Source organism: Castanea sativa, chromosome 4, assembly GCF_040712315.1.
Source record: "Castanea sativa cultivar Marrone di Chiusa Pesio chromosome 4, ASM4071231v1".
Lineage (NCBI taxonomy): Eukaryota > Viridiplantae > Streptophyta > Magnoliopsida > Fagales > Fagaceae > Castanea > Castanea sativa.
Window position 1 is genome coordinate 7,936,006 of NC_134016.1, and position 23,287 is coordinate 7,959,292.

The 23,287-nt window shown below is 34.7% G+C and overlaps 2 protein-coding genes across 6 annotated transcripts; both read left to right on the plus strand.

Moving 5' to 3' along the window:
• The first annotated feature begins 7,514 nt into the window (after nucleotides 1–7,514).
• LOC142632389 (vesicle-fusing ATPase-like) lies at nucleotides 7,515–9,097 on the plus strand. The gene is made up of 5 exons (XM_075806809.1): nucleotides 7,515–7,617; nucleotides 7,697–7,752; nucleotides 8,388–8,453; nucleotides 8,538–8,620; nucleotides 8,935–9,097. The coding sequence occupies exons 1-5, from the start codon at nucleotides 7,515–7,517 to the stop codon at nucleotides 9,095–9,097; spliced, it is 471 nt and encodes a 156-aa protein (XP_075662924.1).
• A 4,872-nt stretch (nucleotides 9,098–13,969) lies between these two features.
• LOC142630651 (uncharacterized) lies at nucleotides 13,970–22,636 on the plus strand. Of its 5 annotated transcripts, none has more exons than XM_075804676.1 (9): nucleotides 13,971–14,217; nucleotides 15,673–15,863; nucleotides 15,951–16,011; nucleotides 16,355–16,403; nucleotides 17,281–17,335; nucleotides 17,417–17,504; nucleotides 17,892–18,010; nucleotides 20,957–21,082; nucleotides 22,386–22,636. In XM_075804676.1, exons 1-8 carry the CDS (start codon nucleotides 14,067–14,069, stop codon nucleotides 21,041–21,043), a joined length of 801 nt encoding a protein of 266 aa, XP_075660791.1. In that variant the 5' UTR covers nucleotides 13,971–14,066; the 3' UTR covers nucleotides 21,044–21,082; nucleotides 22,386–22,636. The 5 variants fall into 5 exon arrangements, with proteins under 5 accessions (XP_075660793.1, XP_075660794.1, XP_075660791.1 ...); XM_075804675.1 differs by having other exon boundaries at nucleotides 20,957–21,071; XM_075804677.1 differs by having other exon boundaries at nucleotides 20,957–21,071; nucleotides 22,395–22,636.
• The last annotated feature ends 651 nt before the right edge of the window (nucleotides 22,637–23,287 follow it).

A 23,287-nucleotide genomic window follows, 5' to 3' on the forward strand; every position in this document is an offset into this window, starting at 1 on the left:
GTGACGAATAATTTCGTCACTAAAACTATTTTCGGGTACATATAGTGATGAAAAAGTTCGTCACTAAAACTATTTTTAAGAAAATCCATGCACATATAGTGACGAAAATTTTCGTCACTAAAACCATTTCTTACAAAATTTTGCTACATTTAGTGACGAAATATTTCGTCATTAAAACTTATTTTCTGTTTTTATTTTTTTCATGGCTTTGATATTAACCTGTAGCCTGTTATTACATTACTAAAACCTCACATTTGAATAATACATTTATTTCAACAACACATTTATAAAAAAAAGATCCATACATTCCACAAGTAAAAAATAAAACAAGTATCCAATTCAAACTCCTTCCATCCAATAATTGTTTGCAATACATACAATAACTCAAGATATTTTATAACAATACAAAAATGGTAGCATAATATAATTAAAACTAACGAAAGATGTCTTCATATGTCTTCAAGTAATGCCAAAAGTAAATCCCCTAAAAGCCACCAATAAGAAATCTGCACAAATATAAAAACAATACTACACTAAAATCGTAAAGTAAAAACATTAACTATGTTATAAGAAACATTTTTAACAATGCATTAAGAGTAGCCACACCCATGTGGGGGTATATGTATATTACCTAAATCTATAACTTTTCATTTATCTAGATAAATTTTAGACCGGAACCAAATCTCATAGTACCTTTCAATCAAGATGGAAAGGTCAAATTACACATATAATGCATCAATTTCAAACTTTTATGTTAAGTACATATATACCAAAATCCTTAAACTTCTACCTTAAAGTGCATTGGCAGTATTTAAAGTAACATTAAAGTGCTTCTGTTTAAACTAACCAGTGCCATCATGATCCTCATCAATACTAGTGTTAAATTCTAATTCCACAAAACCATTCACTTCACCTGTAATGTCATTCATATATCTCTATAGTCTATATCCTCATTCTATGCTAATCCCAAAAGATTGAACACTCATTTTGTCATCAAAATGGATGATAGAAAAAACTAGCAATTAGGGAAAAAAATCTCATCATTTGTCTTGCAAGAAATATTAATAGAGTAGCACAACGTATCTAAAACATAATCTAAAGAACAATCCCCCATTAAATCAAGTAAAATAACAATTAGAGGACACAATCCCATTGTGAAATCAGAGTATCATTACCTAAGCAATAATCAACACAAGAAAATTTAGATGATGGGTAATCTCATTTTGAGTTCATACATTACACCTAATGTATAGGAACTTGTACACTACATATATCTAACACTGGTATCAATGTGGAAACCAAACCAAGAGAGTGAGGATCCAAAACTAGAATCATCCAAACAATAAGAACCATAGAAATAAAAAAGAATTACAGCAATTGATAAGTACGTATATAAGAAACTTTCTTCACAACCATTACACAGTATATATCAAATACCCAAACTAGACAAAAATGCATATACCCATTACTGTATCAAACAAAGAAATACCCAAAGGAACTAGAATCATTAAACAAAAAAATTAGCATCAAGCATTTAGAATCATTAAACAAAAATACCCAAAGGAATTAGAATCATTAAACAAAAAATAACAAAAAAATTAACTCAAAAGGGAAAAAAAATACCCAGGCTTGGGGGTGGGAGGCGAAGGGTCGCCGGAAGAGCCGCAAACTGAAGCGTCGTCGGATGAAGCGTCGCTGGATGAAGGATGAAGCGTAGCGAACTGAAGCGTCGTCGGCGAGCTGAAGCGTCGCCAACGATCGGCGACCTGAAGTGTCGCTATTTGCAACCTGAAGCGTCGTCGATCGCGACGCTTTAGGTCGCAGATCGCGACGCTTCAGCGTCACCAACGATCGGCGACCTGAAGCGTCGCGATCTGTGACCTAAAGCGTCACCGATCGCGACGCTAAAGCATCGCAGATCGCGACGCTAAAGCGTCGCGAACAATCGGCGACCTGAAGTGTCGCGATTTGCGAACTGAAGCGTCGCCGATCGCGTCGCTGAAGCATCGCCGATCGCCGGCGACCTGAAGCGTCGCTATTAAGCTTAATCGGCGACGGTGGTTTCACATGCGGTTTGGGTTTTTTTGGTTTTTGACCGAGATGACTCTTGGTTTTTTTTTTTTTTTACCAAAATGGCTCTTGGGTATTGAAAATGTTTTGTGGTTTAGCTAGGTTTTGAAATTAGGCTTTTTAGGTTTTAGCGACGAATTTCAGTTTCGTCACTAAAGACCGGGCTTTGTTAAGATTTTTAGAGACGAAATTCATATTTCATCGCTAAATCATATTTTTATTGACGAATTGTGATTTCGTCACTAAAAACATATAAGTGCAAAACTATTATTATTTTTAGTAACGAATATTTTTCGTCGCTAATTCTTCTTTATAGCGACGAAAAGATTTTCGTCACTAATACTATCCACAACAATACTTACAGTGACGAAATATTTCGTCACAAAAAATTTCAACTTTTAGCGACGAAATATTTCGTCACTATAGACTAATTAAACTCGCGCCAAAGTTTCCCTCCACTAGCGCCCATTTTTCAGATCACAATAGCGACGAAATTCATTTTTCGTCGCTAAATGTTATAATTTTTTTTCATTATTAGTGACGAAATTTATATTTCGTCACTAAAGCTATATTTTTAGCGACGAAAAATATTTCCTCACTAATTTTCGTCACTAAAAATACATTTTGTTGTAGTAATTTTTTAATGACTAATAAAAATTATTATTATTATTTTATTAGTCACTTCGTCTTTAAGTATGCCAATAGTGCACACTGTTTATCATATATGTCATTTTGTTAGTAAGTTAACAATATGGACTAAATTGACTAAAATGTGAAAATAATAAGGACCAAATTGACTATTACTAAAATGTAGGGATCAAATTGACTATAACCTCAAAACGTGATGACTAAAATAGTGTTTTCCTCTTATCAATAAAAACAAACATGTGGAAAAAATACACAATATTATAAATATAGCAATATAGCATCAAGTGAATAAAAAAGAAACGGTTAAAAAAACCAAATGTAGAAGAGATAAGAAAAGCAAGTGCATCAAAATGAATAAATCTCCCCCAGTACAAAAAAATGTACTCTACTCTCTCACTCTCCCATAAGTGAGGCTTAATATTCGGGATTTTTAATTTTTTGAAATGCTACTCTCACTCCCTTCACATGTGACCCTGGATTCATCTTTAATAAATAGAGCCCAAAATGTGAAATAGAAATTGCATGAGAAATTACGTGAAATAGAATTCATCCTCAATAAGTAGGCTCCAATGTGTGAGATTTTGAAATAATGAATTTAATCATTTAATTAATATTCTAACACTCCGTGTGCCTAAATTGGTTTGTTTTATTTTTCTCAAACCAAGGATAACCTTAAGACAAGCCAACTTGGGCCCATCCCTATTTTTTTTTTTGGCGTGCCTACGTCGGTGCATCCTTCATCGGCGTAATATCGAGATGTTTTAGATACCAAGTGGAAACTTTCCTGACAAGTTTTGTGAAGTGATACACTAATAATAGAGAAGAAGCCAACCTAAATGAGTCAATTTAACTATATAAGACCAAGCTGTCAAATGGTTCATACGTTAGTGAGTTCGTTAATAGTTGAGCTTGAGACAAGTTTTCCATAAAAAAGAAAAACCTTGTAGAGCAATGATAGTTACAGACTCTGCCTAGCTAGCCAATAATATTGTGTTTTGAACACACAATTTCAACCTCTGTGCTTACGGGTTGTGTGTAACACGTTTTACACGTCTGCAATAATAATTTTCCTTCCTTGAATTGCACACCTTCCTTGTATTGCACACACATATGCACATATGTGTGCAACGATACTAATTTTCCTTTATTGTATTGTATGCTATAGAGACATATATATATTAGTGATTTTCAGCCTTATTTTCTTATCATTTAGAACTTCCACTTTTTAATTGAGGGCAAATTTTCAGCCTTATTTTCTCCTCCTTCTTATCACCAATTTTCTGTTTCTCTCTACCATTAGATTCTGCTAATATTGTCACTTCTTGTGGGAATGATCTCCGTTCAGTTGTCCTCTAGATTGTATACAGCATCGTGGATTAAAGCCCTTTCAATCACTACATCGGCTGGGGACTCTGTAGTGTCAAGTGAAGCACGCAAGGCCAGGGGGGCATCTTTGCTCCTTCTTCATCTTCATGACTGCTTTGCGAATGTAACTCATCTCTCACTCTCTTCTTTCATTTGCATCTTATTTTTTGCACATATAATTAATTTATATATATATATATGTATTTATATTTACACACACACAGATTTTATATTACCCTATTTATGCTGTTACGAAAGTATGCACATTGTTTCGGATGTATGTTTCCAGCTGTGAGGAGGAGGAAGCATACATCCAAAACAGGGTATACTTCCTCCTTCAAGAGGGAGAGAGAGAGACGAATAATGAGAGGGTGTGCAGAGAGACAAAGAGAGTGGCAATGGTATCCTCAAAGAGTACAACAATGACCTTTTTATGAGAGATGAGTTTTGGAAATAATGAGAGAGAGAGATAATGAGAGAGAGAGATAATGAGAGAATACAACACATTGAGGGTACTTCTGGAGTACTTCTAGAGGGGTTCTTCAATCATCCTGCACTCAATCACTATCTATATATGTGCACTCACTATGGGTTTAATATAGTTTCCCCTTTTTCCATTACATATGCAAACGAATGTCTACAAGCTTTGTACCATCTATTTTTCTTTTCTTTCTTTCTTTTTTAAAAGTCTTATGTTTATTGAAAAATGTCTACTCGCATGTTTTGTTTATGGAAAATTGTTGTTGCACAAATGGAATTGCACACAACTGTACACATAAAAGGTGAGATCATGTTTTAAAAACTCAATTTTAGTTATAATTTTGAAATAATTAAATTGTGAAATTTTATTTTGCACCCACAATTTCAACTAACATGTTGTGCACACACCCATGTGTTATATATATATATATATGGGTAGTGATTGAGTGCAGAATGATTGAAGAACCCCTCCTTGGAAAGTGCATATATATATATGGGTAGTGATTGAGTGCAGAATGATTGAAGAACCCCTCCTTGGAAAGTGCATATAAACCCATACAATATTACTCGACACGGTTAAAGATTGTATTTGGAATTATAGTTATTAATTTCGTACAATACATGATACATATCGTATCATTTACAAAATTTTCCGTATTGTAAGACGAGACGTTGTTATAAATTTTGATTTTTGTGTTAAAAAATATAGATTGTTTGGTGCATCGTCATGTGAGAGATTAGGTAGTTAGTGTTGTCAATCTAACATGAAAAATGTTGGTTTCCAAAAATTAAAGTCTTAAAACATTTTTCTTTGCCAAGCAATTTATGGTTTTCAAAAGGATAGGTTTCAATTACGTAACAAAAGAATGTTTCAATTTTTTTTTTCTTTATTGACAACACATTAGTTAATAAATTCTACGTAGTAAAATTTGTGGTTTCTCTAATACCATTTTACAATTTTGTGTCTTTTAATTTTATCATGGGATGGGGTTTTTGTAAAGGGGTTAGAACTTTTTATTAATTGGGGCCTTAGGCTTAGGCCTTAATCTGCCAATGACCTCGTGAATTAGTATCGAGATTTGGGACTAATAAGTATAATTTTCTTTTTGGGTTGGATGGATCCATTTAATTCGTAACAAAGAATGATGTTGTTGTTGTTTTTATTTTTATTTTTTTTACTTAACAATTTTAAATAAAGTAAGAGTGGATACATATTCATGTTTGAATAATAAAATGAATGTGCAAAATAATGATTCTAGAAGGATTACAGGGATTTGTTGTGCGGTTACTGCATACATATATAAACAAAACTATGTATAGTTTCCTAATTTATGGATCTTATCTTATGTATTCCAATTAAATTCAAAACATAGTCGTATTGATCAATACAACAAAAATTGTGATATATTTTTAAGGAATATTTTAATTCAACAATATAATATACATTGACAATTTAGGGCATTTTAAATAAAACTTTTAAGGTTGATTCTAAAAATAAATTATATATATATATATATATATATATATTAATTCAACCAAATGGTTGAATTTAATTAGAAAACTTAAAGTACAATGGCTATATAATTATACATAAGTTTTAGCTCATATACGAGATTGATTCAAGTTACATTTGATGCATTTTTTACACCTGGACCAGGCAACCCAATAACCTGGTGATAAAATTATTTAATACAAGGAAAGTAACAAGTTTTGGGTAACATTCTACTACAGGGACGTAATGCATGGGCTTTGTTGGGGTACATAGGGAGACTGGTAAGCATGTTGAATCTCATATCAACTCATGATCCATGGTCATTCATTAGTTCATTTCGAGTGAGCTTCAACGAAAATGAAATATCACTACAAAAAACGCGGGTCTTAGGCCGCGTTTGCAAAAATGTGGCCTAAGACCCTACTTGGGCCGCGTTTCTAAAAAACGCACCCACAGCTTGTAGTTCAGGCCGCGTGTGACGAACGCAGCCCAAGCCCAACTCTGTAGCCGCGTTTTTTGGACCAATGGCCGTGTTTTTCTGGAATGGACTGAAGCCGCGTTTTAAAAACGCGGCTTCAGACCCATCTGGAATTTTTTTTTTTTTTTAATATATGTCTTGAAGCCACATTTTAAAAACACGGCTCTAGGTGTCCTAAAGCCGCGTTTATTAAAAACGCGGCCATAGTTAACCCTGAAGCTGCTTAAATGAAAAAATCTGCTTACCTAAAACAGCCCTTGCTCTGTCCAAACCTTCAAACCCAATTCCCTCGATCAAGACCCAACTCGAACTCAAGTCCGCCCCACTCTACACCGCCTGCGCCGTCGTTCACCAAGGCATCGTCACTGACCTCCAGAGCAAGCGCCGTGGCACCGCCTCTACCCTCACCCGCACCGAAGTCCGAGGCGGTGGCGAAAAGCCTTACCCTCAAAAAAATAACAAAAAAACCCCTAAGGCACCCAAGCTCCACCACTGATCGTACACACCGGCGCTGCCTTGGGTCTCTCCCTCTCTCAATCTCACTCAAGACACTGACAGGGCCAACTAACAGTAAGTTTTTAAATTGATTGTTTTGATTTTAGGTTTAGGGTTTTGATTTTAGGTTTAGGGTTTCGATTTTGTGATTGTAGGGTTTCGTTTTTGTGATTGTAGGGTTTCGATTTTGTGATTGTGGGGTTTCATCATGCACATTTCCAATTCTGATCAACCTTGATTCTGATCCTGTACAATAGAATTTTCTTGCACAAGCTAAGATTTGCCGTATCTTATTTGCTTAGATGTAAATCCGAAAAGTCGCTTCTAGAATTTGCTCTGAAATTTGTTGATTTCATCCATAACTAAGATTTGCGTGTAATTTTTGTTAAGATTGATGGCTTTTTTTTTTTTTTTTATGATTCTTGTTGGAAGAGTGTTAGAGGAGTTTAGGATCTTTTTTCTAGCATATCAAGTTTCTAGTTAGAGATGGTAAAACAGTTTAGGATCTTTTTGAGCAAATTCGTTGGTGAAACTGAAAAGAATGTTAGGGATCTATTTGCTGATGCTGAGAATGATCAAAGAACTCGAGGTAAGGGAGATATAGCAGGTGTTTTCCTAGGTTGGTCTTTTGGTGATTACTAATGCCATCATGTTCTTTTCCTTTTCAGGGGACCAAAGTGATCTACATGTCATAATTTTTGATGAAATTGATGCAATTTGTAAGGTACATGTTTCTTCAAATATTTGTTAACGTTATTTTTTTCCCTGCCAGTAGATTGATAGTGACATCAATTTGTTGCTTTTGATTGATATATATGCATGTATGTATAGTTAGTTAATTAGCATTTTCCGCTGACTGAATCTATTGTTCTTGAATGTCCTGGAGTGTCATTTATTTGAATATCTAAGGCGTGCGGAATCTATAGATTAACTTCCTTATGCGGTTAGAAATGCTTTGTATAGTTTCATAACTCTTTATGTTGTCTTAATGAACAATAATGAGCATTCCAAGAATTGGGACCCTGCGTCAAAGAATCAGCCTAAGTGACATAGTGCTAAGAGTTGTAGATGAGTAGGCCTTTGGATATAAAATATATTTATATATGTGTATGCATATATTAACTTGAATCCTAGTTCCCTTCTTGACCTCTAAGCGAACATGCTATTATTAGTATGATTTTAAAAGCTACAGCACAAGAACACATTGGTAACACCTACATGGTTGGACCTGAGGTCTGCATTGTTTAATATGTCAAAGAAACAATGTCAATTTTTAGATTTAAGGTTGTCTGGTTATGTAATCCAAGTTTTTTAGCAAATGGAAAGAGCTCAATGCATGTTCTCATTTTGCATTTGCAGTCAAGAGGTTCAACTAGAGATGGTACAGGAGTCCATGACAGTATTGTGAACCAGCTTCTTACAAAGGTTAGTTAGAGGTTCAATTGCTTTTACAATCTTGCAAATCAGAGTGTTTCTCTGCTAATAACTAAAAGACTATTTACTTTTCAGATTGATGGTGTGGAGTCTTTAAATAATGTCTTGCTTATTGGAATGACCAACAGAAAAGATTTACTTGATGAAGCCCTTTTAAGGTCTATTTCTCACCCGCTTCTGTGTTGTGTAACTGTCCATGCAACCTTAAATTGTGTTATGTCATGAAAAGCATGGATAGCAACTCCTAGTTAACATGATGTACGTAGGTTGTAGCAACTACTAGTCAACATTGGACTCTAAATCAAAGTCCAATAAATTTTATTTATTTATTCCTACCAATGAGCTCTAGTTCAAACTGCACTTCCTTGTAAAATGTGAGGTGGAAGGTGAGATCATGGATTCAAAACCTGTTGGGTGCATGTGTAATTACCAATAAAATTCACTCATTAATTTGTTTATTCTTGATTTATAGACCAGGACGCTTGGAGGTTCAAATTGAGATAAGCCTTCCTGATGAGAATGGTCGCTTACAGATTCTTCAAATTCATACAAACAAGATGAAAGAGAGTTCTTTTCTTGCTCCTGATGTGAACCTTCAAGAGCTTGGTATGTCCATTAGTGAGATATGCTTATGATATCTACTTATTCATCTATTATATGGCTGAAGTGACTGTTAAATGGGGACACGATTATATCTAAATTACATTTGCATCAAGGTTTTGATTGGAGTTGTGTGTGTGTGTGTGTGTGTGTCTCTCTCTCTCTCTCTATATATATATATATATATATAAATTTATAATATATTGAGAACATAATCTATACTAGAACATTTTCTAGGCTGGCTTGGATAGTCAAACTCATGAAAAGGTATTGCAGTTGTATGGATCTTAGAAAATTAAAGTACCAAATGATTTATAATTCAATTTAATCTAATATCTCCCTTTAACCTAGCCCAAAAAACCACACCCTTAATGATTTTTTATGTTATAACCAACTATTAAGAGGTGAAACTTAAGGATATGATATTTATTATTATTATTTTTGGAGGGAGGGGGGGGGGGTGCTGTCAATAGCATTATTAGCACTCGAGACAAGTTAGTTTCCTTTTACATTATTAAGTAGGAGTCACCTTCAAGTTAGATGTCCTTCAATCTCATGTCCTACTCACATTTATCCAATTTTAGCCATAGCTTTAACATCTTGTACTTGTAGTTCAACATCTTTTCTTTTTGACCCATATTTGCCTAGATTTTGAACCTTGTGCAATCTTAGTTTCAGTCTTTACAGTAAAGAATTGGTGTGGTGGCTGTGTATCAGTGTATTATCTATATATGCATTCTGAATTGGTATTTAATCTGTGTTTGTGCTCTTTCTTTGGCTATGTGTCTTTCATTCTGGAAAAGAATGGGATTGAAGATTCATGGCTAAAGGGAGAGCAGAAAAGAACAAGGCTATAGCCGCGTTTTTAAAATGGGGCCATAGTAATGGGCTGAAGCCGCGTTTTTAAAAACACGGCTTCAGTTCACAACTATGGCCGCGTTTCAAACGCGGCCAAACTTTCTTCCAGGCAATCAACTTTTGTCCTATAGCCACGGCTATAAAAACGTGGCCATTGGTCCCGGCCTATAGCCACGGCTATAAAAACGTGGCCATAGACCCCTTTAGGCTATAGTTACGCACGGTAGGCCATGGGTAAAAACGCGGCCTAAAAAAACGCGGCTATAGACCAAATTGACCTATAGCCACGTTTTTCTGACCTATAGCCACGTTTTAAAAACGCGGCTATATAGCCACGTTTTTCTGACCTATAGCCACGTTTTAAAAACGCGGCTATAGAACCTTTTTTTTGTAGTGTATTGTTGTGTTCTAAAGACATCCCTAGTGAGCAGCACTTAAGAGTTGTTGTACCTGACAGTGACAGTAGTGTTGAAGGCAATTTTGGAGGTGTAGGGTTAAGAGTAGACAAAAGTGATGGAGAAAGTGAAAGTGGAGGAGAAGGTGTAGGCTGTGGTGAATGCCAAGGTGAACGCAGAGCTGAAGACACAGGTGGCAGTAGAAGCAGAAGTGGAGGTGAAGGGGGAGGGGGAGATGGAAGAGGAGGCCGAGGTAACATGGAAGATGTTGGTGGAGGTGGAGATGTAGACAAGAACTGGAGGTCAACCATATCCAAACTAGCAAAGATGTCCATCATGGTCACAGTCCAATCAACTGCTGCTAGCATTGGCTTTCGCTCCTGTGGCCAACATTCCCTGAATAGGATCTTCCTAGTTGCTATTTTGGTCACTAACTCAGTGGGATACCTTTGTTGCATAATTTCTATCTTGCTAATCCATAAGAAGCCACAAATTGCAAAAACTTTGGGAGGGATTGGATCTATTGTTGTTTTCTTCGGGTTCATACGACTGATATCTATGTTCTTTGTCGAGTCTCTTGTTTGTTAAGAAAATAAGGAGTGGCTTTGTTCATATGATTTTGATCATGAAAAAATGCATGCATTATTGACAAATATTACCCGATGTCCCCATGATATACAGATATGCTATAAGTTCATTTTAAAATATTTTATAAGAAATATAATGCTTATTAAGTGTTATAATATTTGGGAAATTAGTTTGAGTTATACTATATGTCATGATGTCATCAAAAAGAGAGCAAATGTAAACTTTTAAGATTAATAAATTTGAAATATAAACTTATTGCTTTAGTGAATTGAATTTTTTTAATCCATTCCACTAATTTAAACAGACAATAATTATTTTGTATTCTTTATTGCCTATGATTAAATTTTCTTTTGTATTTTCTTGGAATATGTTTTAATTGTTCCCAAAACAACTCAACTTGAGTAATAATGTCATATTCCAGACCAATTGTTACTCATATAAATTTTAGAAAAATTAATACAAAATGATATCAAAACCCTAAGCCAATACAAAAATAGACCCAATCATACATCAAATTCACTAAGCTCATTTCATGTACACAAAAGGCCCAATCCGAGAAATGAACCAAACCCACCAAGCTCAATTCCATTTAATAAAACATAGCCATAAACCATCAGGTTCTAACCTAACAAGGAACCAAACAAACCCCATTAAAATTAAGCTTAATATGCACTTAGCCCAACTTAGAGCAATTGTACTAGCCTATGTAAAATACAAAAATCGAAGAATTTTCCACAACATCACCGAAAACTACCCACTACTGATGTGTGTGCGTGTTTGCATATGGTCTAGAGATGAGAGGCTCTGTGAGAGATGCATAAGAAAAAGAGAAGAAGAAGAGTAAAATCAAAGGTATTTGTTCTGTTTTGGGTAAAGCAAAAGAATGGTAAAACAAGATCAATTGGGTAAAATCATCTATGGTCCATGAATACCTTCATAACGTGTACTCCGCTTTTTCAAAATGATCCAAAGCCCCCCCCCCCCCCCCAATAAATTTTATGCGCATTTAGTCCAGCGCAAAAAAACACGTTTTTTCATTAAAACCAATTTTTTCAAGTTACCAAACATATAAACAGTATACACTTTTTACAAACGCGCATAAAGAGTCTACAAAAGTGAAAACAAACCCACATATATTTTACATGGTTGTGGTTGCTTTTTAAACAATTATTTTATTAATATCCTACTTTTATTTTATCATCTTATTCAGTCATTTTTTCTCTTTCTTAAACTGGCATCTCTCCTCTTCTTCCTCATCATTTTCGTTCTCTCCCATATTAGCTCTCACCCAGGTCTCTTCTTTCTTCATCGCACTCTCCCTCTTCGTCTTGACAACAATCACTCTATGCCTATCCATCTCTGCACCTAGATCGGCTTCTGTTTATGGCTGTGAATGAACTTAAACCAAGGTTTAGAAGAACAGAGGAGGCTTCTTTGATTTTCTCCATGGCATTTGTGTTTCATGGTTGTGTTGTTGATCCGGTGAGATAGGCTCTGGGATCGAGCAAATTATTTTTGTGGTTGAAGTTGAAGTTTGGGTCATGAGATCAATGGATTTGTTTTGGGTTTCTGTTTTGGTTTAGATTTGGGTATGGGTTTTTGATACTTGAGAAGTTTGTGGGTTTGTTGAGAATCAATGATAAACATGGCTACTAGCAACAGTAGAATCAGAATTTGATTTTGTCAAGTTTGTGGGTTTGTAAGCTTTGATATTTCTAGCTTATGTAAGAAATTTCTAATTTTTTAAAGAAATTTTGGATACTGATATTTTGTTTCGGTGCAGCTTTGCCTGGGTTTTGCATGCTTATTTGGCTTTAATAAATCCGCTGGAAATTATTTTTTCTTTTAATAAGAATCTGCTGAAAATTTTTGTTGATGGGTGTGGTAGCTTTTGGTTGAGGAAGAAAAATAATAAAAAACTGGGAAAGAAATAGTATCAAGAGAATAATAAAAAATTTGGGAAAGAAATAGTATTTTAATGAAATGTTTAATAGAATAGATGTGTGGGTCTTTTGGAAAGTTAGTTTTTGTAAAATAAGGAAATAAAAAAAATTAAAAAAAAAAAAAGTAAGTTTTTATTATAAAATAGAGAGTATGTTTTACTTGATCTAATGTAAATGGTGTTACACGGCCCACCAGCCACCTATATTTCTAAAGTTACAATCAAACCCAACAAATAATCTCAAATCCACTATTTTGACCTTGTAACTTTTCCAAAATTATATTTTGACCACAAAACTTCTCTAAAATTACAATTTAATTCCAAAACTTTCCAAAAATCACATTTGACATTAGAGCTTCCCCAAAACTACACTTTGACCCTTAAGACTCCCAAAATTAAACTTTGACCCATAAACATTTTAAAAAATTTATGAAAACCCATACCATCAAATACATTACCATTTCAAACTCAAATTTTAAATAAATCAAATGCCTACAAGTTTGATAATATTGTTGAGTTACATGGAATCAACCCATTGTGTTTTCTTGTGTCTTTGTTTCACGCGACTTTGCTTACCATGAGAACAGTGCACTTTATGTGATGGCAAGTTTGAGTTGCCTCAACCTAACTTCTTCAAATGTTTGAGCATGAAACATTTAAACCTAACATAAGTTTCTCGTTTTAGTGAAGATTGGATAGTAGAAACAACATTTGGGAAGAGAAAATTGTTATTGTTTTCATTTTTTTTAAACATTGTTTTCATAAATGATCTAAGTTATAGTTTTTATTCGTGAAATAACAAAGTTTTAGCTATTATTTGTTGCCACACATTTAATATTATAATTATTCAATATTATATATTTTTTATTGACAAATGTTATCAGATACCTAAAAATTATTGATTTGAAAATTATTTTTTTATAAAAATTATAAAAAAGAAAAAAAAATTAATTATATTTTATATTTTCATAAAAATAACGTCAAAATTTTTATTAAATAATTTATTGTTAATTACCGTAATAAACACGCATAAATGAGCTACCACAGTTGCGGTACCCAAACAGGCAATAAAAAAAATGAAATCTTTATAATAAAAAAAAAAATTAAAAATTGAAATATCGGTTGTCTTTTTAAAAGTATGGATGGAAAGATCGGATATGGGCAAAAATATTTTGGCCTCACCGTCCTACTCCGAAATAACCGATATTTTTCCGCACGAAAATGTCTCCGGTTAACCTGAGGGAATGTATGGAAGAGGTGGTGAAGTACACTCTGGAGTCTCACATAAATGGAACCCTTGAATTCGATCTAGGACTCTCCAACTCCTTCTGCTCCGACCTCCTCAAACTCCATCCCAACACGACCACTACCGGTAACATTTGATGAATTCGACACTTTTTTGTTGTTTTTTTTTTCTTTGATTTACTTAGTTCGTGATTGGTTCTTTTTCTAGCTTATTAGAATCTTGGGCAAATTGTGAACCCCAAACATGTAATAAAAAAAACAGTCAAGTTAGATAGTTAGTTAGTTGGTTGTGAGATTGCAAGAGGTGGAGCCAAGTTGGTTACCAGTTTGCACTTCTTGCTGTTAAAGTTGGTTACAAGTTGTTGGTTACGGTTAGTTATTTTGGCTAATAGGATTTGCAACCAACTTGTATAAATACTTGTAATCCACATAGCACTTCAGCATTGAATAAATAAGATGCGACTCTCTCACTTTTGAGGTACTTTAATGAAGTGTTACTGGGGAAGTGGCTGTGGCGGTTTGGGATTTCGTTATGGAGGAGAGTGATAGGAGTGAAGTATGGTTGCGAATTGGGGCGGGGGGGTTGGTGTTCTAACTTAGTGTCTGGTTCTTATGGGGTGAGTTTGTGGAAGTATATTAGATGGTGTCTCCAGTTTGAGGTAAGAGATGGATCTCGACTGAAGTTTACCATGAGATGGATGCAATGTTAACTCCATAAGAGCTGTGCATCGGTAAAATGAAGTGGGGACAATAAACTGTGCTAGAAACCAGATAAGAACAAGGGAGTTACAGTGAGCGGATTCTACTTTGCAATTGTGACCAACCTTTTCATTGGAAAAGCATATGGAAATCAGAGATTCCTTCTAGGGTTGCTTTTTTTGTTTGGACTGCAGCGTTGGGGAAAATTTTGACAATCGACAATTTACTGAGAAAGACTATGTGGCTTTTGGATTGGTTTTATACATGTAAATGAAATGGGGAATTAGTAGACCATCTTTTACTTCACTGCTTGTTGTTTTGGAATTGTGGTTTATGGTGTTGGGTCTATTTGGAGTTTGTTGGGTGATGCTAAAGACTGTTGTTGAGTTGTTAGCTTGTTGGCTAGGTTGTTTTTAGCGTCGTTGGAATGTTCATTTGTGGGTGGCTGCCCCGAATTGTTTGATGTGGTGTCTGTGGAGGGAGAGGAACAATCGGAGTTTTTGAAGACAGAAAACTATGCCTTATCTAAAATCATTTTTCTTTAGAACTTTGTTGGATTGGATGTCAATTTTGCAGTCAGTCCTTATGGTTTGTTGTTGATTTGATATATTTTCATGCACTTTGCGTGATTGATTTCTATGGTCCCCAGTTGTATACTCCCTATATAGTTGGGTGCTTCTATTTTTGATATAAATGAAAATTATATGACTAATAATTTCTTTTAAAGAAATAGTGGAACCATAGCTCTTTTAAGGTTTAGAGGATATTGCAAATTGCACCATAATTAAGGGGCAAAAGTGCAATTTGAGCTGGAATTTTAGATGTCTGCTTTATTACATTCAAAGAGGATGTTAACTCTTCATGGTTCATACTCCTTATGCAGAATCTGTTGAAGGAGTCCCTCCATACCCCCTATACAAGCATCTGGCATCAGCTTTATTAGAATCAATCAATTCTAAAACCTTTTGTAGGACACAGAGCAGTTTGAAGTTTATCCCAGAAGGAAGCTCCTTGAAGCAAGAAGAAAATGAATGGCAAAAGCTGGTTTTGGAAAAGGGATCCGAAATTGTGAATGTGAGTTTTAAGCTTTAACTGAGGGTGTCATTCAATGCCAAATTTTCTTTGTCTAATTTTAATCTAATAGATGTTGTCATTTATCAGATTTTGAAGTCTGTTGTCCATGAACTTCATGTTCAGGAGCCTTTCTTTTCGCAGCTAAAAGGTATCAATGTGTTTCTGCCATGAATCTCCATGTTTATTGTCTGAACATAACTAGATCAGATTTCTTTGTCATAACTAGACTTTAAGTAATTCTTTGTTATAACTATGAATCTCATCATTGTCATTGAGCTCTAGCTCAAAAGGTACCTCCTTCTCTTGTAAGAGCAAGGTGGAGGGTGAAGTTGTGGGTTCAAGACCCACCAGATGTGTGTGTATCTATTCTTACCAATAAAAGGGTAAAAAGAAACTATGAATCTCATCACTTTTTATTCTAAATCTCTTGATGTGCTATTGCCAATCCTGTTTGAAGTGAATCCTCTTTGGTAATTTGACATTATCTATAGATGGCAAGAAAACAATTGAAGGAAGGTGTGCCGTTGGTGATTACAATAGGTATGAAAAATTCAATTTGTATGCATAAATCAGTAGGAACCAGTTAGTAAATTTATTTTTGATGTACTTTCTCTTTTTTGTTTTTTGTTTGACATATAATTTTTTATTTTCATACTTTTTAATGAGAACAAGTATGAATGGGTTTTTGTGCCTAGCGTGGATAATAGATGCTGGCAACAAAATGCTATGTTATGTATGTAGGAGGTGCAATTTTTGTTTTGTTGGTTTTGTCACTGATTCTAAATTAATCAAAAGGTTAGAACGTCGGAAAATTTATAATTGGAGCCATGCTATACTACTCAACCTAACAATTTTCCCTAAGAACACTATCATTTGAACGGACAAGGTTCCTCTCAATTTCAAGTGGAATGGAGATAGTCCATTTCACTGTTCGTATTTTATTTCTTGTGTCTAAAAGGTATACAAAATAGCACTAGAGACATCTTTAGATTTATAATATTTAAAATCTAAACCATGACATTGATTCATTTAAGATGGAGAGGATCCTGTTTCCATTTCAACATAATCAGATTTGATCAAATTTTGCTTTAAATGTAATATATACATGCATAGGACAAGGATACTTCAACTAGTTTCTCACCCCAAAAGTAGGCAGAATATACCCAAAAAGTGACTTTAAGCAAATAAGCTGGTTTATCATATAGTTTGATGATCCAAAAAAAGTTCCAATTATAAATATATTAAATTCTTCTGGGATCCTGACAATCTTTCTATTTCAAGTTTATGCTTCCATTACAGCAATTTTTCCGAAGTTACATGATTATTATATTATTGGGATTTCTATATGTTTGGTAATTTTACTTCACTATTTCTTTGTTGATTGATTTGCATTACTTTTTACCTTTTATGGTCACAGAATTGGTTCAGGAACTTTGATTCTTTTCAACAAATGTGTGGTCCTTGAAGTTCAGGTGCCAATCCTGTTTTTTCAATTAATTTGTACTTCCTTATTTCCACTTGGCTCTACTCTTTGTATCTTCATAAATTTGCAGGATGTCCACCCGTATGCTTCATTCTCTGAAATGTTGGGGGCAGAGAGTCTTGCAAAGGTTCTTCCTGGAGTTGAAACCATTGAAGAAGGTAACAGCTGCTATTTTTATTGAGTTTCACTTCCTGTATGGTGATAAATCAGCTCTTAAAGCTGATAATGAGAAATAGGGGCTGTTCATTTAACTTTGCCTTCTCCTTGACCTCTGGAATAATCTGTTATAATACCAAGGGAAGGGGTGTAGTAAATCTTTTTTAACTATATGAAAGGACTACTAGGTTTTAGTGATTTAGATAGTAATGTCATAAAAACTTAAAATTATTTGTTTTCTGCCATAAGCATTTTTTCTGCTTTGTGGTTGCTTTGATGTACTCAATTGAGAGGTTCACCTAATAAAATGTATCTATGAATTTGATTTCTGACTTTAAAGTGATTTGTACCTGTAGTAGTCCACGAGTAATAGGCATGCACTTTTTCAGGTGTACAAATCTACAGGAAGTTCTACACAGAAGAGAAAGAAAAGACAAATGGCGTTCTTGCAATCCATGTTTCAAAAGTGGATGTTCAGCCATACACTTCTCTGGCGACCCTAATCTCTGTAAGTGCTTAGTTGCTGCTCTGTTATGATTTGCATATCCAATTGCATGAATAGAATGACTTCAAATCTTTTAACAGAGAACTTTCTCCTAATTTCTTAGGTATGATTGTGACTTAGCTTTCATCATGCTGTTGGAGCATTGGATATGTCAGCCAAAGATAAGGGATATAATGAATAACAGGATAGAATGTAAATCTCATAGTTTTAAGGGTAAACATATAATCTGCCATTCTAAAATATATGTCTTAGTTTCTTTATTGGAAGGACCCAATATAAGTATCCACTTTTCAAAGTGAAAATACTTCAACATTTTCTCTAACTATTCTCACCTTTTCTAAAGAAGCAAACAAGTTTCACATAAAAAGTTATCTAATCTCTAATATAGGGTGAATGGCATTTTATGAAGACTTGAGCTTTTTACCTTTTCATTAATAATTTTGTCTTTAGAACCAAGACACTTTTTCGGGACATGAAGAGCGTATGTCATGCTACATGCTAATAGTGTTGCAGTGGAGAAATCACAGATAAAATTAGTAATTTCTGTAATTAGAAAATCTTTTGTTGTCTGTGTAAACATAAGTTAAAATGGATCATGGAATGTAAACAGATGACTTGAATCTGATGGTAATCAGAACCAGTTATTGAAATATTGCTATTGTCCTGCTTTATTTGGAAGTATGTAGCATGAATTTTGTAACCTTCATCTTGGAACATCCAATTCTAAAGTTGAAGCCTTTTTTTAATAAGTAACCCTAAACCTTAATCTATTAAATGAAGAAGCCCAACTAAATACATAGAACCATATCAAGTCCCAAGCAAAATCACGGAAAAGTCCTAACAGGCTTGATGACCAAACCAGAACCCAACCAGATATATATCTTGGTCTGGTTTGAAATATATGTCTCTCTCTATTTATTATAAAATTAGTGGTAACCTTGAAATAATACTGGGACCAAAATAAACCATTCCAATGGACAAACTGGAACTGTCACTGGAACATAATTGTCATTCAGAAACAACAAAGAATAGACTTCTAAATCCCAGGCAAACAAAACGGGGGTATAACCCATGAAAGTTATTTTCCTATGCCCAATAACTGAACCCATGAGCTATAGAATTACATTCCCCTGCCACCCAATCAAACAGTACAATTCCCCCCCCCCCCCCCCCCCCGGGCCCCACTAATGCTGAAACCAAACCCCTTATATCTTGAATTACCGAACTGATCTCACAGGCTACTGCTGAGGATTGCTTCTTAGTATCTTGCACTACCACTTGGGCATTGCTTTCAATTATTACTCTATCAGCTTCTGTTCTTTTATTAATATGAATTGCATTCCTGATCGACAATGCCTCAGAATGCATTTTTGAACTTAGCTCACTTTAAAGGACCATGCTGCAGCAAAGGCTTTTCAAGATCCCAACACAGCATTAACATTCAATTTCCGCCAGTGTTTCTGAGGTGGAATCCACTCAGAGTTTTACTTAAAGACTCCTGTGTACTACAGCTGTTAATCCTAGATATCTCCCATTTAACAATGTCTATAGGATCTGCAACTTTTTTACTAAACCAAGTCATTCCTTGTTTTCCAGAAATACCCAAGAGTTACAGCAGCCATCACAAACCATTCCTTCTTACTCACTTCATCCCACCATCATCTCCCTGGAGTGCTATCAACAACTTAACAAATTCTCCAATTGTTTCTGCTCCCAATCCACCACTCCGACAATTCCACAGGATTCCAAACTGTAATGCCCTTGCAAATACACAATTCTTAAATAAGTGCAAGGAAGTTTCAGCAATTGTGTTGAAATCTGTAATTAAGATGGTAATATACTTCTTTTTGCTTGCCATGAATTCTCACATTAAATTTGACCATAAATTGGATTTTTTGATTAACCCAGTGAAGGTTTGTGACCATGCAGGTGGCTTTTAGTCATAAAGACTTTTCTAACATTTCTTTTTTGATGAGTAATGAAAAAATTTATTAATAAAAACGAAACTAAGTACACCGGGGGTGTAATCAAGGGGAATTACAAACAGCTCTTAAATTACAATGCTCAACCAAATCTAAAAGATAAAACAAGGAGAAGGATGAAAAGCAACACTTCAATTTAACAAAGTATGAAGGAAGAAGGCTTTAACATCAAGGATAGACCGTTCATGATCCTCAAAGCTTCTAGCATTCCATTCTTGCCAAAAGTTCCACCCAATGCAATGTGGCACAGCCTTCCAAAAGGCAATATTTCTATGCCTTCCAAAAGGGCCCTGTCAAGCTGCAAAAAAATCAATAACCCTTTTTGACATCACCCATTGGAGCCCAAATAAACAAAACACCATTTTCCATAGCTTGTAAACTATTGGACAATGAAGGAGAAGGTGGTCCACAGACTTCTGACACCTCTTACACATACAGCACCAGTCCAGTACAATAATACCTCTCTTCTGGAGAATGTCAGCTGATAAAATATTCCCTAGAGAAGCAGCCCAACTTTTCTAACATTGAGGTCACACTACTATCATTTGGCACCTTTTCGTTAATGGAATAAAATTTTCACTAATAAAACAATTATGTTATGCATATTAAATTCAGTGATATGTATATGGCAACCATTTTCTTGTTTAAGATGGTTTCACTAGATTTTTCCTTTTTTTATTGCCTTCTTTATATGTATATGTCCTAAGGATGCATGATCTAGTGTTTCTAATACAGCACTCTTGGTTGCTTCTTGCATGCCATTCACTTCTTGTAATCAATAATAAGATTATTACTCCCAAGTACCTGTTCACCCGTGTGCTCAGTTAAATACATGCATAGGCATGTGCATATTATGCCACTTTTTCTTGAGTGCATCTGCACTTAGTGCTCCAGTGACCTGATGTAGGAACTAGTTTTCTTAATGACTGCTAATTTAATGTGAACCTGACTTGTATGGTTTGTCCAGGTATTGAGTTATGGGGGTGTTCAAGGCCTTCTTGGTCTGACACACACCACAGGGACTATTCCAAATTCACTTTCCCCACCAAGATGAACTTTGCTGTCATCATTTACCCTTCTATGTAAGCCCTATGTAAGAGGATGACTTTTAATTAATTGCTTGTCTTTTGCACTGCAAGCAGAAGACTTATTTATGCCTTGTTAGGAACCACTTTCTCTGTTATACATTTTGGAACTGCTTAGCTTAACTTTTTAACATCTAAATCATCAAGTCCAATGAAGAGAAGCTCATACTTTTTTTATGAGGAAGCCACCTTTCAGCAGCTATGCAGTTAAGCTATAAAAGAGGATCAATCTTATCTGTAAGGGGCAATAAGAAGCTCTGCCTTGTCTGCACCACACACTCGGCACCTAAGCTGTGGAGCTAGGACCAATCATTTTATAAGTTTCATTTTGAAAATTCACAACAAATGGTTTAAATTGAAAATTATAAGCATTGGTGATTTAGTTCTTAAACAAGAATAGGTGGGACCCATGACCCTGAAATTTCTCTCTCTCTCTCTCTCTCTCCTTTTTATCGCGTATGTAAATTGAATTTTTATGAAAGATTTTTGAAAGTACAGTAACCAGCAATTAACTCCTGAAACCTAATAGCTTCTAAGGGAGAGCTTCTTAGGCAATTGCAGCTTATCTAATTGTCTAATTGCAGCACTTGAAACAGCTTATCTAATTGCAGATGAAAGTACTCGAAAATACAATTATACTGCAGCACTTGAAAGTACAATTATACTGAAAATACAATTATCTAACAGCACTTGAAAGTACGAAACAGCACTTGAAACAGCTGGATTGAGATCTGGTGCAATTGCTCGTTGCAATTGCACCATGCAATTCACCTCCCTCCCTCTCACAACAATTTTTTTTACTTTTTTGCTTTCACTTTTTTACGTTTTTTAATTTACATCCATAGCAATTGCATCAGGTGCAATACCTAGGGTATTGCACCTGATCTCAATCCGAAACAGCTTATCTAATTGCAGAATCTGTAGACAATTCGCAATTATACTGCAGATTCATTCTATCTTCTCCTTTGATACTTCATGTACATTACATAAAACTACCAATGATTCAAGAACAAATTCTTATGCCAATTTGACAATTTGTAAGCAATTACAGCAGTAGGAACGTGGAGCTTTAATAGAAGTACATAATAAGTAAGATTCATCTCCTGTACATCATTCCTTAAAGACTACCCTGGATGGATTTAGTTATAACTTAGTGAAAACTATACACGATTTGTTGGTCAAATAGTTGAGAAAACTAATATTTTCACAACCTCATAGTTGTATTTCTTGCTCATCTTTTTTCTGAGAGGCTTGACAGACTAGTTTATGAAAATTATATATGGCTTGATTGTAAATTTTCTCACTTGCTAGTGGTTGAAGGTTATACCTTGACTCATGGAGCTAGGGCACTGGCAAAGCATGCTAATAAGAGTACCAGTAAATATTGGGGTACTTTGGAAGGAAATGGCGAGGACCTGTTTGAATTTGAGTTTTGGAGATTAATTTCTTTTTGTTTTTTCTTTTACTGTTTTTTATTGTATGCACAAGTTTGTATACATAATTTTTAAATGCTGTCAAATGTATCTAACCATCTCACTTTATGTCATAGAGATTTTCTCACAGTTGTATTGGATTTGGTTTCTCATGCATCTGGTTGAATAGGAACTATCAAATACAACTTTTCTGTCAGGCCTTTGGAAAAAATTTTCAGATTATTAATCATTAATCTTTTCTTGGAGGGTGGCTTAAGTCAGTCATGTTCTGACTTAAGCCAATGAGCTCTAGCTCAAATGTCACTTTCTCCCCTTGTAATAGCAAGATGGAGGGAGAGGTCATGAAGACCCACTAGGTGAATGTGTAACTTATTAATAATAAAAGTACTTTATTTATTTATTTATTTAATGTTTAGCTAGTTCAAAATTCTGCTTTAAAGAGTCTGCCTCTGTGCCCTTGAAAAAAGATGGCATGTATTGGGATGAAAGGAATCAGCGAACTTTATATATATATATATATATACACACACATGCTATTTTTTATTTATTTATTTTTTTGCTGAATTACACACTCCTTTTGATTGGTCTAGGTGTTGGGGTTCATCTGATTGTTCATCAATCCTTGAGTTTCTAGCTTCTCTTAGACCTGCCATATGATGTTTTTGTATTTTGTTTTGTTCCTTTGTGCTCATCATCATGAACTCAAAGTCTACATTTTCTCTAATCAATTGAATTCCATTGCTTACATATCAATATATGTATATATTGATCAATAAAAAG

Coding starts and splice junctions, on each gene's coding strand:
- LOC142630651 (XM_075804676.1), top strand. CDS start 14,067: ATGTCTCCGGTTAACCTGAGGGAATGTATGGAAGAGGTGGTGAAGTAC. Junction 15,864..15,950: donor AGGGATCCGAAATTGTGAAT/GTGAGTTTTAAG, acceptor GTCATTTATCAG/ATTTTGAAGTCTGTTGTCCA. Junction 17,336..17,416: donor GTGTGGTCCTTGAAGTTCAG/GTGCCAATCCTG, acceptor ATAAATTTGCAG/GATGTCCACCCGTATGCTTC.
- LOC142632389 (XM_075806809.1), top strand. CDS start 7,515: ATGGTAAAACAGTTTAGGATCTTTTTGAGCAAATTCGTTGGTGAAACT. Junction 7,753..8,387: donor AAATTGATGCAATTTGTAAG/GTACATGTTTCT, acceptor TTGCATTTGCAG/TCAAGAGGTTCAACTAGAGA. Junction 8,454..8,537: donor TGAACCAGCTTCTTACAAAG/GTTAGTTAGAGG, acceptor TTTACTTTTCAG/ATTGATGGTGTGGAGTCTTT.